A 15,984-nucleotide genomic window follows, 5' to 3' on the forward strand; every position below is an offset into this window, starting at 1 on the left:
ATATTTAAAGGGAAAAAATGGTCAGGAACCAACCCAACTTCTCCACACTTTACTTTAAATAAAACTCACAACATGTTTCATAAACAGAACAGAAACAAATATTTTTAGAATAAAAATCTGCTTGATTTCGTGTGGGTTTTTTTTTCATTATTCCATCCTTTTACCAAATGGAGACCCAGTGGAGCTAAACATTAATTCCTTTTAGTCGATAAATTCAGTGTGTGGAAATTTAACTGTATTAGGTCATTTTCTCACGGTTATAAGTGGTTACAGAAGAGGTTCAGGCTCAGGAAAGACCGTCAGAAATCTTCTGTGTGAGCTAAAGTTCATAAAACAATGAGGATTCAGTCCGAAGGAGAGGATTTAGTAAACTAGATAATAAATAAATATATAAAACAAGATTAACTGGTATAAGAGCAGCTGAGAGATGGTAAAGATCAGCGGTCAGTTCAGAGGCAGGAAGCGTATCCCTGTATTAGGGCAGGGTCTACCATACTGTTCTGCAATGGTAGGTCCACTGAGAAGTCAGTGGGCGGAGCCTGGAAACGTTGGCGGGGGGGTCGCCCTCCCCTTTCAGGGATGGGCAGCTCTGAGTGGTGAGCAGGAATTGGCGAAGTGAAGAAATATGGATGGAGGAGAGCCTGCAGTAAGGAGGAGAGGACAGGGAGAGCACTGATCAATAATCAGGTTATTAACCTTTATCTGAGTGATGATGGGTGATAAACAGACCACAGTGATCAGGGAAAATATAACGGCTATGTCCCAAGAAATGATTCTTTATGTAAAAATGAGAGGACCTCTGACCGAGCCCTGAGGAACTCCGTTTTTAAACTTAAGCTCTGCTTCTGGTTTCTTACCTCTCTGGCTGAGCAGCGCTGTTTAGATGGATACACCAGGAACTTATAGAGCAGGTCCACTGCCTGAGGGGGCGTGTCAGGGATGATTTCCTCCAATGGGATCGCTGGATTCTCCTTAAAGGTGATTTTATTGTAATCTGGCAACTCCACTATCTCCTGGAGACAGACAGGAGAGGGATTAAAATGTTTTAACCAGTTTCACAGCCATAAAAGAAAAGAACAAGACAAAATTAAACTAAAGCATTATTTTACCTCAGCCTTCAGATAAAATCTCACACAGACCACAAAAATGGCACCAGACTTCAAACAGTTGTTGGTTTTTAGAGTAAATTACACAGGATCAATTTTAGGTCCAGTTTAATTTCTCTACATATTTATCATAATTTACTGCTAGTCTACTGGATTTCCTTTAATCTTAAACTAAACATTTTAAATAAAGCTAACTGGAGACCAACCAATATTTCAGGCAGATGATTGCAGGCCTATCACATATAATAATATACTGATGATGATTATAATGTAGACTATGCACTAAAAAAAAATATTTTTAAAAAATAACACATTTCGTCTTTTTAGCACATTTAAATTTAATGAACATGGATATCGGCGGATATTTATATGCACTATGTGCAAAGATGAAAGAGTAAACACTGCCACTGAGTGAATACATGTGGAAATTAGGCATCCTCATTGTGTTTACATTTTCAGAATATCTATTTTATATAAAAGGCAGAATGTGTGAGATGATACTTTGATATAAAGCTTAATAGTTTAACCTAATACAAAAAGATCCCTAAGAGAATGAATGTATATTAATGTAACGTCCCCTGAAGTGATGGAAAAACCAGTGTGTGTCTTACAGGCCAACTGTCCTGAGTCGGGGTTCCCAGCACTCTGAGGACACAGCAGAGCTGCTCGATGTCGTTCTCTCCAGGAAACAGAGGAGACGAGTTCAACAGCTCCCCAAAAATACAGCCAACTGCCCTAAAACACACACACAAGCACTCACACACGGACTAAACAGAAAGCTGTGACTTCAGACTGCTGCTGCCCCCTGCTGTTCATCTCTGATCACTGGACCCATTTACACCTGAGCAGGAACTGTGAACACTAACAGAGTGAGTGTACGGAAGCTAAAGCTTACTCTTTCTATGTTACATGGTCCCATGTTACATAGTATGTTAAAGAATAATATATAATAAAATACGCTGATACAGGAAAAGAATACAAGCATGCACAACAGAAACAAAAGCATCCAGGTTTATTGAGTAAAAGCTAAACAGCGGAGGATTCACAGTAGATAATCAAATCAAATCAAATTTATTTGTATTGCACATTTAAAGACCAAAGTACACCAAAGTGCTTTCCAGTAAAACCATGATACAGATAAAATCACAATATAAAATATGAATTACAGATATAAAATAATTACATAATATAAATGCAGAGCCAGGTGAAAAATCACACTAATTAGCCTCGAATGCCTGGTTAAATGTAAGTCTATGTAATGTAAATCTATATAATGTAATGTAAGCTGTAATGGTCGAACAACAGCAAAAAAATAATACTGTGGGCGCTACTTTTAGCAGCATTTTCAGGGTTGTACTTACCACAGGTCGACTCCCTCGTCATACTTTCGGGCTCCGTACAGCAGCTCAGGGGCTCTGTACCATCTAAACACACAGTGGTCAAATGTAACTGAGCACATTTACTGCACATTACTGATAAAGTACTGATGTCCAGTTGAAAGTGGTGATTATTTTAGAATGAACTGAACCAGCAAGTCACATGACATGGCGACTTTAACATGATTATTATTCACAGGCGTAATGAGCACCTCAAATCTGAATATGTGAATCTGTTCTGTGACACATTTGTTCACCAGTCGAGCTTTAAAGCAAGTCTGAGTGAATATTTAAAGTATCATCTGACTGCATTTTACATGTCACCACGTGGATTTTTCCCAGCAGCACTAAAGCTAATGCTGTGTTAGTGCTACTTTACTTTATAGAGCCATTTTCTGTATTACATTCAGCCTTTTAGATACTGCATTACTGCATTTTATATACAAAAGTACTTACTTTTAGGTTCATTATATTGCATTTAAATTTTCACTCGAGATCTTTCATTTTACTGTCATTTTTCTATTTAAATGAGCATTTTGCTCTTCGTGTTTTGTACCTCACTGAGTTCTTTTGGTAAGTCATACTGTATTTTATTTTGATTAGCTAAAGCTAGCTGCTAAATAAAGTCATATTTACCTGGTGGCCACCTGGTGGCTGTACAGCCTCTCTCCCTGCTCGCTGAATAGCCGGGCCAGACCAAAGTCTGCAATCTTCAGGTGGCCTGAGGAGCTGATGAGCAGGTTTGCTGGTTTCAGATCCTGCAAACACACAAACGTCACTTTATAATGGTTTGATTTATTTTGTTAAAGCAAAAGAAACCCAAACTCTCCACATATTTCACATATTTTCAGCTTTTCATTTATTATGAATAACCAACAGTATTTAAATATCCTTGTATGTTTAAGTGTTGCTTGTTACAAACGCAGGATTCACTGAGAAAACAGTCAGATGACTCATTAATGATAATAACTGTTAGCTGCGCTCACCCGGTGCATGACATTGTTGTGATGCAGGAAAGCCACGCCCTTCAGCAGCATCATCATGTAACTTTTGACCTGCGCAGGAGTCAGAGGGCGCTGGGAATTCCTGATGACCTCAGAGAGGTCAGACAGCATGAAGTCGAACACCAGGACGAAGCCCGTGCCGTGAGGAAAGACGTCCTTCAGCTTCACCACCTGAGGAGGAAGTCACAGAAAGAAGTCCTGCATCCCTTCAGACTCCAGACACTCTGCAGCTTCTTATAATTTTCTCATATAGCCTAATCTCCTTTTTATTAACATGTCTGTTATGCTCGGCTCTGTTCTTGCTGCTCTGCTCTGATTGTTTATGTTTTCCATGTACTAATTTTTGGTTTCTGTTATATCTTGTTTGTGATATCCCCCCAGCCACCAGGGGAGCTGGAGTGTATCCCAGCTACCATAGGGGAGAGGCAGGGTACACCCTGGACAGTCTGTTGCAGGGCTAACACATAGAGACAGACAACTATTTGTACTCACATTCACACCTATGGGCAATTTAGAATTACCAATTAACCTAACCCCACTAACTGCATGTTTCTGGACTGTGGGAGGAAGCCAGTGTACCCGGAGAGAACCCAGGGAGAACACGCAACCTCCACACAGAAGGGACTCATACTCAGGACCTTTTTGCTGTGAGGCAGCAGTGCTACCCACCGCACCGCTAAACACTAATCAAATTTTAAGATTAAAATGACTCTTATCTGTAAAAACTCTCTGCACATTCACTCACATGCTCGTTGTCCTTGATCTCCTGCAGTGCTTTAATCTCCCTCAGAGCCTGGTTCGGAATGCCGTCTTCCAGCCTCCTCAGAGCCACTTTCTTCAGAGCCACCGTCTCCCCTGTCTAACACACAAGAGCATTTCCATGTCACATTTCTAAGCCGCTGAGGTTAGACTCCAAATTTAATGCTGATCGGATTACACAAAGAAAAGGGGGGAAAAGAAATGAGGTAAGATGCAGACATAAAAGCACCAGTCCGTCACCTCAATATGTTTGGCCTTGAAGACTATGCCATGAGCTCCTTCTCCTGTCCGACCCAGAATGTTGTACTGCTCCATGTTTTCATGAGCGTGTAAAACAGCTTCAGTTAATCTGGATTTAATCTGGTCACAACTCTCACTGATTTTTTTTTTAATTCAAAGAGTGGTTTGAAGTAAACCCCCAATGATGTACAAATTAGCTCCTTGGAGCAGAAAACCAGAGAGAGGAACGCCAACCTCGAACTTCACTCATAAATTAAGCTGTTCACGATGCTGCGCACGTTTTCTCAATAAGATATAGTTATTAAACTATTATCTTAAGCCCAGTAAAAGTTTAAACCGTTAACTTACATTCGGCTTGTATTACATATGCAACAACAAACAGCTGTAAAGAAAAGTCTCAGAAAATAAATCCTGAGACAGCTAGCTGTTGGCTAACGTTGCCTTGGCAACGTCTTAACTCCGATTACCCAGCTAAAATTTTAAAACTTGTTACTGTTTAACTTCTGCTCCCGGATTGACACGCACGCTTGTTAAGAAAGAAACTACAAAAACGACGATATGTAATTTTTAATACGCATTTTCATTTAGGACGTTTTAATAATTGTTTCGTGTTACAGTAGCTAGCTACAGATCCGCCCGTGGTCTGCCATGTTTGTTTACAGTGACGTCATGAGGCAGGACCACCATAGAGCCAGAGCAGGTAGAAAGCATTAGGCAGAAACAATGTTTTATTTTATTTTATTTTTGATTCTTTTTTGTTGTTCTTGTTCGCTGTTTCATTTTTTTAACGTTCAACTTTGTTTTTCACCCTAGTTTATAAAGCACGTCTTTTGAACTGTATAGAGATGTACTTGATGTGTCTAAAATTTAAAATCTGCTCAGGCAAATCCTTCTAATTTCCCTGACCGACAGACAGACTTTTTTGAATCCAATTGGGAAATTCTTTTTTACAGCAGCACGATAAAGAATAAAAATTATTCACTCCGTACTGGTATTGTACATAACGAAAAAGGCTTTCTATTCTAGTATATTAAAAAGAAATAAAGTAAGGCTTTTTTTGAAATTCCGAATTTATGCTATCATTAGTTGACAAGCGTTTGCTGTCGTTTTGTCTTTTCTGTTCTCACAAAATCTATTCTTTGGGTTTATTTTGAAACCCGGAAGTACTTGTTCACAGTTTCTTCTCATCCGGTGTAGAGTGGCGTGTTTACGTCCTGTGTTAAGCATGCTAGCCGGAGAGTTTGGTGTCCAGAAACATTAACGTTTACGACAGAGAAATCGGGTAGTTGGCAGCTGGACTTTATCTGCAGCTCAACCGGATGTTTGTTCTGTTGTTTGTAGCTTCTTTTAAAGAGAAGACAGTGAAGAAATGTCTGCTCCCGACAATGCCACAGCTAGACCTAACGTGGACCAGAAGGTGCTGCAGTATGAAACCTTCATCAATGAAGTCCTGAAGAGAGACTTACAGTAAGAAGACACTACCGCTGATGTCTGAACACAGTTTATTATGTCCGTACAGAAAGCTTTATTCAGTTACAGAACTTTAAAAACTAAAGTAAAAGAAATGTAATCTGTAGTTAAAGTAGTGCAAAATACTTGTGTAGATATATATAGATATGAACTCAGATTTTTTTCCTGGCAGACTTTGAACAGGTAGTAGAGGCGATATGAAGGTCAATGAGGAGTGACTACAAATTAAAGTAATTTAAAGCTTAATTAACAGCCTAATAAATGTCAAGTCTCACAGCTGCTGATTGTATAATAGTGCTGGTGTCATTTTTGGTCCCCCTCTGTGCCTTAATTACTTGCAGACTGATTATTAAATACTTACACTCACAGGTCACTTTATTGGGAATACCTGCTCAACCCAAATATCTCATCAGCGATTCATATGCCAGCAACTCAATGCATTTAGGCATGTAGACGTTGTCAAGACAGCCTTTGCGTGCAATGTGTTGTTAATACAGTGGGATTGTCATACATGTCACTGCTGTGCCAGCACTGCAATAACTGGGTCAACAAACCAGACAGAACTGGAGTGTTTTGACCACACTAAGAGGAAACATCTTAAATTCCGTACTGCTTCACATTCTGTAGCCAGTACTGCAGAGCAGAGCTCAGCATGAGCTAACAGAGTGCGAAGCACATCCAGTTATGTTAATTTACAGCTTTATATTGTTATTCTTGCACACTATGACACTAGAGTAGCTTTGCATGATTCATAGTAATCATGCAAAGCTACTAATTATTACTAAAATAAATTTTTTTTGCCTTTGACATGACCGGTGTAGCTCCTCAGACAGCAGGTGGGTGGGCTATATTAGGGATATCTCTTCTCAATGACATCATACAGATTCAAGACTTGGAAAAGTATTTAGAGGAATCTAAGGCCTTAGCCTTTGGTTCACATGGGTTACTTGTACATGCACAGACCCGACTGGTTGTGTTTAATGTGAACACTGAGAATTTTATTAGGGTGTAAGAAAAGAAATACAGAAATTACTTTGTACAATTACAGAACAAAATGGTGCAAAAATCTAAAAACTACATGTAAGAAGGAGCTCAGTTATATAGAAAGGATACAATAATGAGTTTGAATCTGTTGTAAGTACACATGTGTGATGGATAAGAAGGGTAGATCTAATCTTACAGGTATTTATGTGGTTCTTCAGGTTGGCATCTGACTGTTTGGTGACACAGACTAAAGAGCTGAATTATTTTGGTCCATCTGAAGGCGTTAATGTTCTCTGTAAATCAAGTGACGGCTGTCGTTTGGCAGGAAGGTGGTGGAGCAGAGGGATCAGGTTTATGAGAAGATCTCTCAGTACCTGCAGCTGAAGAACACCATACAGAGTCTGCAGGTAAACGCACACAAAATGTATTGTGTTATTTTGAAGGCCTGTAGGTTTTTCAGTTTAGAAAAGAAGAGATTTCCACATTAAACTGGAGATCGTTGTAGTGATTCCCAAGTGTTTGTGCTGGCTGTCATTCTCTGTTAATGTTAAACGCTTCAGTCTGCTGGTTAATGAGCTGCAGACTGAACTCTGCTGATATAGACACCTCTCTCTGTAGCTTCTCTGTGTGAGCTGTTTCTGTAATTCAGCACACTCTTCTGTGAGGAAAGGTGGAGGAGCTTATCGCACCTCCATCAATACAGCTGAGCCTCACTGCAGCTGTTTATCCAGCAGATCAATACGTGTGGCTCATTAGGCCGAGAGCTGTGAACCCAAACCTCCATCGTCTGGATCAAAGAGCCTGAAACTACAGCTGGAAAAAAAAAACCATTCAGACATTTTGCCTCCACTTTTCAGATATTTGAAAAGATACTTTTTTATTTGTTTTTATTTTATTTAGAGGATAGAAGTTTTAATTTTAGTTTTCAGATATTTTTAAAATCATTTTCATAATCATTGATGTCTGTGTAGGTTTTCAGTCATCCGGGTCATGGTAATCTAAGGAGCTTGGAAAGAAAAGCGACTCAACTTCTTTAAGTTTCTTGAAGACGTTTCATCCAAGAAGCTTCTTCAGTTCTAAAACCAAACAGTGGAGAGTCCCAGGTATTTAAGTCCTAGTGGGAGTTGTCCCATAAGAGGGTCGTTGACCGACTATTGATCGTGTGCCTCATCACACACCTTGGCTCATGTGATGTAATATTTTGAATTCTCCACTATTTGGTCTTAGAACTGAAGAAGCTTTCCAGATGAAACGTCTTCAGTCGCTTTTCTTTCCAAGCTCCTTACATATTCAGTGATATATTTTTCTGCGGAAACCCCTCCAAACAAGCCAAACTCATTCAGTCTCTTTTCTAACTGTCATGTCATGAACTTTAACCTCTAACATGCTAATTGAGGCCTGTAGATGCTGAGATGAGTACTTTTTTTCTCTGAGCTTGGGCCGCCTGTTCCACGAGTGAATGAAAGTCACACTCTTCTTTGTGTTCCTGCAGGAGGCGGGCTCTCAGCAGCTGAAGACTGACGTTGATCTTGGCTGTAACTTCTACGTTCAGGCTGAAGTGTGAGTTGCTGACACACGAAGGTCATCAGCAGCTGTTCTGCATTCAAACAGGCACAAATGCTGCATTTAGGCTAATGAAATGTGCTGCGAGACTCCAGAGAGGCAAGAGGATCCGTGCTCTGTGTTTACTGTTTAAACTCAGTTCTCGTTTTCTTCTCCTCCATCAGCGAGGACTCATCCAGGATGTTTGTGGCCGTCGGTTACGGTTTCTTTGTGGAGATGACTCACGACGAGGCTCTGAGGTTCATCGAGAAGAAGACGAGTCAGCTCACAGCGTGAGTTCATTGTCACTGTAACACTATTAAGATTAAAAGTAGGAGAAAAAAGCATAAAAAAATTAATTGTGTTTCAGATATGTTTCAAATGAAGGTCAGGATTTCACTTTGTTGTGAAATTATTTGAAAAAAATATGTTAGAACTATTTATTTTGAAATGTCCTGATTTTGTTTTTAGATATTTTTGGTGGGTTTTCTGAACATCTATGATTTTATTATTAATTTTATCTTTAGATATTTCTCAAGTATTTTTTTCACACTTAAATTTTCCAGTTTAAAACATTGATATTTTTGTTGTATTTTTTTTTCTGACAAATTCCTGTTTTTATTGTACTTAAAAATTAAGTTTTATTAGTTTTATTTTATTATTTATTTATTGGAATTATTGCTAATTATTACTATTTTTTTATTTTATATCTTTTGTAAGATTTTTTTTAATTTTTATTATTATGATTGATTATTTTTTTATGATTTGTTGTTGCAGACTAATGTCTATTAGCTAGCTCATGTTAGCTCTTTGCTAGCACTGTCACTTTCTCTGAATGAGAGATGCTAGCCATGCTAACCCTGTGTTTGTGTTACAGCTTCACTGAGCAGCTCACAAAAGACTCTGCCAAAATAAAAGCCCACATCCGCATGGTGCTGGAGGTCAGTTTCTTCTCAGGCCGATTATAGGACAGTTTTTATATAATAATAGTTTCTGTTGGGTGCAGGAGTTTTCCTCTGGCTTATACTTAAGTACTAAATAACTTGTTACTCATTTCTGAGGATTTTACAGTCAGTGAAGTTTGAACATTGAACTGGAAATAAAAAGTTTTGCCCACCTGATGAAAAATAATCAAGATCAGATTTGAATATGTTCAGTTAAAAAACTGTTTTTCAGTATTTACTGGTGACAAAAGGGTTAAAATAGTCAGATTTATCTGATTTATAATCAGATGTTAAAGAAGCAGGTAAAGAATCTGATTGGCTGCTCTTTTCTTCTTCATGTTTCCCTCCTCAGGGTTTGAGGGAGCTGCAGGGCCTGGGCGACCTGCCAGAGAGCAGAAGAGGAGACGTTTTTTAGACTTTCCCGCCTGACCAGCTGCAGAGGACGGGTTAACGAAAGCCGGCTGCTGATGTCAACGGTGTGCTTTGGGAAAACAGGGTCGAGGAGAAGGAAAGGCTTCAGGTCTAAAGCCTGAAAGTCGTCACAGAGCTGAAGAGGAGGATTAGTGCCTGAGCCTTCTCAGAGTCAAAACTCACAGTCATGAAACGCCTACACTCGACGTGACTTTGTGTCTTTGTGAAACTCGTCTGTTGAAAATCAGAGAATATTCCTGTTTTTTGTTTTTTGTTGTCTTCAGTGTCACATTGAAAAGGGGGCTGCTCAGAGATGATCCTGCAGCCTCTAAACAGACACTTTCAGTCAATGTGACAAATTCAGGTTCAAACAAACCTGATCTCATAGGTTGAAAACAATGTGACAGGAAGTGAGTGATGTTTCACTGTTTGGAGTTTGAAATAAATTGTTTTGTGAAAATGATCCAGACAGCTTTCCTTCCTTCAGTTTGTTGGACCTGTGCTCAAGGTGTTTCCTGGGCTTTCATAGAAATTCTTTGGATGTTTTACTGAATCTTTGAGGATTTCACTTTTTTTCCCCCTGACTAGCTGTTTTCTAAAGTTCTTTGAGAATGATGTGTTTATTCAGGTGTTTCAGGACTTTTAGCATCGTCCAGCCTCCTCCTGGAAACCCTGCTGAGGCTGATCCGACACCAGGATGGGTCCACATTAACGGGTGGATACTCTCCTCTCCTGGTTCTCTCTTGAGCCATCTTGAAGTTTTCTCATCTGTTTCAGTGGTAATACAGATGTCTGTTCTCCTTAATCTTCTCTTTAATGCCCAACAAGTTGAAGGCTTTAGACGCAACACCTCCTCATCCGGCCTCCACTGGGAGACACTTTGCTCTCCATTCAGCTTGCTGACAGCCGGCCTCTTCTACGGCGGTCAGCCATCCTCCAGGAGTGGGGCTGGTGACTCCCCTTTGCCAAACACGGTGTGTCTCTGGTTTCCACAGTTCGGTCCAAGTTCATGTTCTCTTTGATCCTGCTGCCTCATTCCCACCATCTTCCTCCTCGACTGCTGTTCTCTTCCTGGACTAAGCAACACGTCTTTCGCTTTGATGATGTCACGACAGGAAGCTGAAGAGGCTCCCAGACCAGCCCTGGCTGTTGTCATCACTCCCACCTGCTGCAGTCCGCTGCTCAGACAGCCTCCTCTGCCCCCCGCCTCCTCCCTGTCCCCACTTCACGCTCAGCTTTGGCCATATTTGGATCTCTGTACTGCCACACTTCTCTGGCTCTCCCCACTTTGAGCTTTTTGTACTATTCCTTTGTACGTTATTCCTCATGATAAACTTTTTACATGTCAGTAATTTTTTCAATAATATTTTTAAATGATGTTCATTCATTCTATGGACTAATAAGCTTCCAAAACAAGTTTCAGTTATTTTAATATTTTGAAATATTTATTTTGCTGAACATGTGTCCATATTTGTCTTATTTTCTTATTGTTAGTACAAACGTAGTACAATTTTCTCTATGTTAGTACTTTTTAATTATTTCTACTTTATTTTTATAAATATGTTTCAGACATTTTACTGATTTAAAAAAACATATTTTACTAATATAACATTTATATGGAGTAATTTAAAAGATGAGTACAGCGACTGTGACTCACGTCTTTCCACCATTATTTCAATCAGAATGCTTTTGTTGTTATCACATTATAAAATACAAAAAATCGAGTGCGAGTTCTGTCTCAAAAAAAGAAAAGTCAGCAGAAGATGATAAATAATGATCAATATTAAGGTGTCAAGCATGAAAGAGACGGTGCTTTACAGTATTCGATTTCAGACAGTAACTGCACTGTTTGCCTTTGTTTTGATGGACTTTTACCTTCAACCACCGGGCAACAGGTCAAGCAGAGTCCAGAGTGAGAAAACTTCTTCTGCTCACCTTCAAGGCCATTCATAACCTCACACCTCCTTACCTGTCTGACCTGTTAAGCACCACCTTTTCTGTCCACTCGCTTTGATCTTCTTCTTCTATCCAGCTTTCTGTGCCTTCCTTCCGCCTCACCGCCATGGGCAGCAGAGCTTTCAGCTGCTCTGCTCCCAGGCTGTGGAGCTCTCTGCCCCCAGATAAAGGAAACACTGGTTCTCTCCCCCAGTTTAAATCCCAACCCAAAACCCATCTGTTCAAATCTGCATATTCACTGTGAGCCCACTGTTTGTTAATTTTATCTTGTGCTTTTGTTTTTTTATTGTTCGTCATTGTTCTATTATGTGTTTTTATCTATTGTACAGTGTCCTTGGGTGTCTTGAAAGGTGCTTTATAAATACAATTTATTATTATTATTAATCATATTTAGTGATTATAAGGTGATATTTTGCATTAACAGCTTCTTGTAGGGAGGGGAGTGTGCAGCCAGCAGTCTTTGGTAATGTGTTTGTTATTTCCTTCTGATTACCCTTTTTATCTGCTGCAGAGCATCCGGCTGTTAGGCAGTACACCGGGATGCTTTCTACACATAATAAAAGGCCACCAGCAGTTTGCCATGCACACAGTTCCTCTCCAGCAACCTCAGGAAGTGAAGTGCTGCTGAGCTTGTTAATGTTCACAGACCAGGTGAGTTTGTCAGAAATGAGGGTCCTTCTCTACACGGTTCTTACTATTAAACAAATAATTGAATAATCTTAGAAAGAAATCTTTCATTTGGGAGATAAAAGGTTGTGCCAGAACAGAAACATCCTGCTCCGAACGGGTGGAAATCTCTGCAGCAGGGTCACACGTGATCCACTGTCCACATACTTTTGGAAATCCTCCGATGAGATGCGATTGTGCGTCGAACTGACGCACAAACAGACCCTCAGCATATGTAACGATTATTGAAACAAGATGTAGCGGTGCTTGGCCATTAGCTCAGCTGCTTTTTAGAGATGCAGCGCCATAAAGAACCTGTTGCCATGGAAACTGGATGCTGAATAGAGGCAGTGGCGTAAAGAAACAGAGGGAAAGAAAGAGAAAGATGTGATGCCGACTGAATGGCCAGAGCTCGGCCAGCATGTGGTCGATTCTAGCTGCAGTCAGACAGGAGGAGGTGATTTCAGCCAACGTCTTTAGAAGAAATCCTTAATGAGAGTCGCTGTAAAACAAAATAACGAGTTTGAAATCAAGATTCAAACCCTGTTACTCTGAGTGAAAGACGTCATCCCAGTGCACTGCAAGAAAGGATCTGTGGACATTTGCTCTCTCTCTCTCTATCCTTCTTTTATCGATGTAAAACCTTCAAGATTCAACTTCAGGAGCCAAAAGCTTTTTAATCTTAGTCATTTTCGTTATTTTTATTGATGTATTGCAGATCTACAGTATTTTAGTTTTAGGTCTTTAAAAGAAATTAGAAACAGTTAGAAATATTCCGTTTTGCTTGCGATGCTTTGGGAATTTATTTAAACATTCCTCACAACAAAAAGACAAATCTGCAGCACATTGCTGAACTAGAACACCACCTGGGTGTAACAAGTGAGAAGATCTGCCTTTAAGTTTGCCATATGTTATTAAAAACAGTCTTTATACTCCAGTAAACTGCTGATACTGAGAGGAGACCAAAGAGGACACTCTGCAGGAGTGAGGCTCACGCTCACATTTGGACTTTTTTGAGCTTTTCAGGAAACAGGAAGGTGGCTTGGGTTTCCCCCAGTCTGAATTATACTTTGCTGATATATAAATACATTATCTTTGTGGCGTGGTTGATTTCCTGGCACTAACCTAGATGAAAATGGCTGTTTGGCTGTGGATTGAACACATGTCCTGCAGGCAGACGTCTCTCACATCACTCCCGAACAGTTAGACTTTTACAGTGAGAATCCTAGAGTGCAACACCCATTAAAAGTCTGGTCTCAGATGCTCACTATACTGACAAAAATCTATATGCTGACACACTGATATGCTTTAATCATGTATAGCAGGTCTGGAGGAGCTCGTCTTTAAAGTCTAGAAGCAGAAGGGTAAGAGTATGAGGTATTGATGGCCAGCTACAGCAGACGTTTTAGTTTTCACATTTGCATTTATTTTCATTTTTAGTTTGAAACAACTCTAAAAGTCACGTCCCAAAGTATGAACAGAGACCTCTTCATGCAGCTTTACAGTGTCCTGAATAATCAGACGTCTTCCAGTGGAGCTGTAAAGCTCCATCCTCGGGATCATTCCGACTAGACTGGAATGAAGAAGTGGACGCTCAGATCGCTGATGAAGTCTGGGAAAAATCTTTGGAAAAAATTGGTGGTACTTCTATAAATGCTCACGTTCAAAACCGTCCACAGACTACACTTCTCTCCATCCAGATTACATAAATTATTCAAAGACATTCCACCTCTGGGTGTGAAAGTTCAACAGAGAAAGGAACCCGATCTCATCAGTGTAACAGATTACAGACTTTGTCACCAAGGATTTAAACAGGGGGGGCTTTGTTTGGCCCCTCTTACAGCACAGTGTAGGGTGATGATTCGAGCAGTGTGGAGGATTAGCACATTTCCTACAATCCAGGAAGTCTGAGACGCCTCCAACAAGTCAAACAATGCAAAGGCTGAAAAGTTGAACTGAAACTTTTTTGGTCTTATTGATGATGTCACACTGTCCTATAAATATGTATAACAGGTAATAATGTAATTGAGTCTGTATGCTAACACCATAAATACTAACACCTAAATCCTCCTTAAGTACCTTTTTTTTTTAGCTCTCTCAGAGACCTTGTAGTTTAATCTACCTGATGTTTTATAAAAAGATAAAATTATAATTAATTGATTATTATAAACAATATTATACTTCTTATAAAGTGAATATTATGAATAATTAGTGCTTGAGATTATTGCTGCATTTTAATTTTGCAACATGTTTGCAGTTTTAGTTCAATATTCCTTTCAGCTTTGATTTCATTTTACTGTTTACTGAAGACAGAAATATTTTGATAGCATTTTTATAATATTTTTCACTGCTTTCCTCCTTAAACGTAAATGAAAGATTACAGTAGTACTGTCAGTAGCAGTGCTCACACGATGTTTACCATGAGTATAGGTCAGGGTCACCTCATGGCTACAGCTGGTTCCTAGTGACAGACTTCAAACTTCAAAACAAAAAGGTTTTCATCTGAATTATTAGAGAATGAGCTTTTTAACAAAAATAACGTCCAGTTTATATAATTTTGTCACAACCCGGTTCTTAAGGATATGACAAAGAGGCGGACACACCTTTAAGAAAATAGTTTATTAAGAAATTAAAGAGAAACTAATTCAGCACACGGCATGGTGGCAGGGAGAGAGAAACGCGGGAGTCCCAGCCACTGGGAACACACCTTCCAGGTGTGCTCAGGAGCCCCGCCCACCGAAGACCTGAAACACATGTAGAGAGAAAAGCCTGGGAACAAGGGACAGAGATTTAACTGTGAAAACCTGTGAACAAATTTAGACTTACCTTATTTTATCACAGTACCTGAGATACGAGCACTATTCCCTGTTTCCAAAATGGGATTGGCCGTGCGAGCGGTTATCTTTGCAAAGACCGCAGCGGTGCGATGAGAGTGCAGATCTGACATCGATAAGATGCGTTTCACTGAGTTCGTTCAGCAAAGTTTGGCGGAGTTACTCAGAACTCCTGTCCATGGAGCGCACAGCCGTCGTGACGTCACCCCCCGTTGCTGCAGAAACGGCGCTTTCACTCACCGGAATTCAAACAAAGCGCGAAAGGATGTTCTTCAAAATAAGAGCACATAAAACCCGCAAACCTTTCATTTGAAAACGTAATTCCACACAGATTTATGATAATATTCATTGGCTGATTCGGTCACTGATTCGAGGTTTAAAAACAGGGCAAAACCCCCAAATATATAAAATAATTTTGCTAAAACCCAGACAACGAGCTGATGCGGAACTTTGAGAAGCAAGTCTGCACTCAGAAACCTCATTTTAATGGTTAATTAACCTTAATGTCAGTGGTCAATGAGACATGAAAATTACACGTGTGCACTCATCAGTCAAATATGAAAAGTTTGTCTTTAGTGAAGACTTGAGACTCCTCTAAACACTCTTTTACCTACACTGTCTTTTCTTTCTTTGTTTTTTACTCTTTTTTTCTATGAGGAAGTGTCTCTAATGACACTCTCAGGCAGAGAAGC

The 15,984-nt window shown here is 39.7% G+C and overlaps 2 protein-coding genes across 3 annotated transcripts; one reads left to right on the forward strand and one right to left on the reverse strand.

The window, feature by feature from the left end:
* Window positions 1-34: 34 nt before the first annotated feature.
* cdk20 (cyclin dependent kinase 20) lies at window positions 35-4,560 on the reverse strand. Its single transcript, XM_085443272.1, has 8 exons — window positions 4,486-4,560; window positions 4,232-4,345; window positions 3,469-3,657; window positions 3,119-3,240; window positions 2,468-2,530; window positions 1,718-1,841; window positions 858-1,013; window positions 35-641 (listed from the first exon to the last, which is right to left on the reverse strand). Exons 1-8 carry the CDS (start codon window positions 4,558-4,560, stop codon window positions 450-452), a joined length of 1,035 nt encoding a protein of 344 aa, XP_085299398.1. The 3' UTR covers window positions 35-449.
* On the forward strand, window positions 4,342-10,299 carry uxt (ubiquitously-expressed, prefoldin-like chaperone). Of its 2 annotated transcripts, none has more exons than XM_085443277.1 (7): window positions 4,342-4,451; window positions 5,827-5,952; window positions 7,265-7,346; window positions 8,432-8,499; window positions 8,667-8,774; window positions 9,359-9,422; window positions 9,778-10,299. In XM_085443277.1, the coding sequence occupies exons 2-7, from the start codon at window positions 5,855-5,857 to the stop codon at window positions 9,838-9,840; spliced, it is 483 nt and encodes a 160-aa protein (XP_085299403.1). In that variant the 5' UTR covers window positions 4,342-4,451; window positions 5,827-5,854; the 3' UTR covers window positions 9,841-10,299. The 2 variants fall into 2 exon arrangements, with proteins under 2 accessions (XP_085299403.1, XP_085299402.1); XM_085443276.1 differs by lacking the exon at window positions 4,342-4,451 and adding an exon at window positions 5,122-5,185.
* Window positions 10,300-15,984: the final 5,685 nt, after the last annotated feature.

This window comes from Copadichromis virginalis, linkage group LG20 (genome assembly GCF_057382275.1).
Source record: "Copadichromis virginalis isolate Kocher_CV1m ecotype Utaka linkage group LG20, C_Virginalis_male_GT1.1, whole genome shotgun sequence".
Taxonomy (NCBI): domain Eukaryota; kingdom Metazoa; phylum Chordata; class Actinopteri; order Cichliformes; family Cichlidae; genus Copadichromis; species Copadichromis virginalis.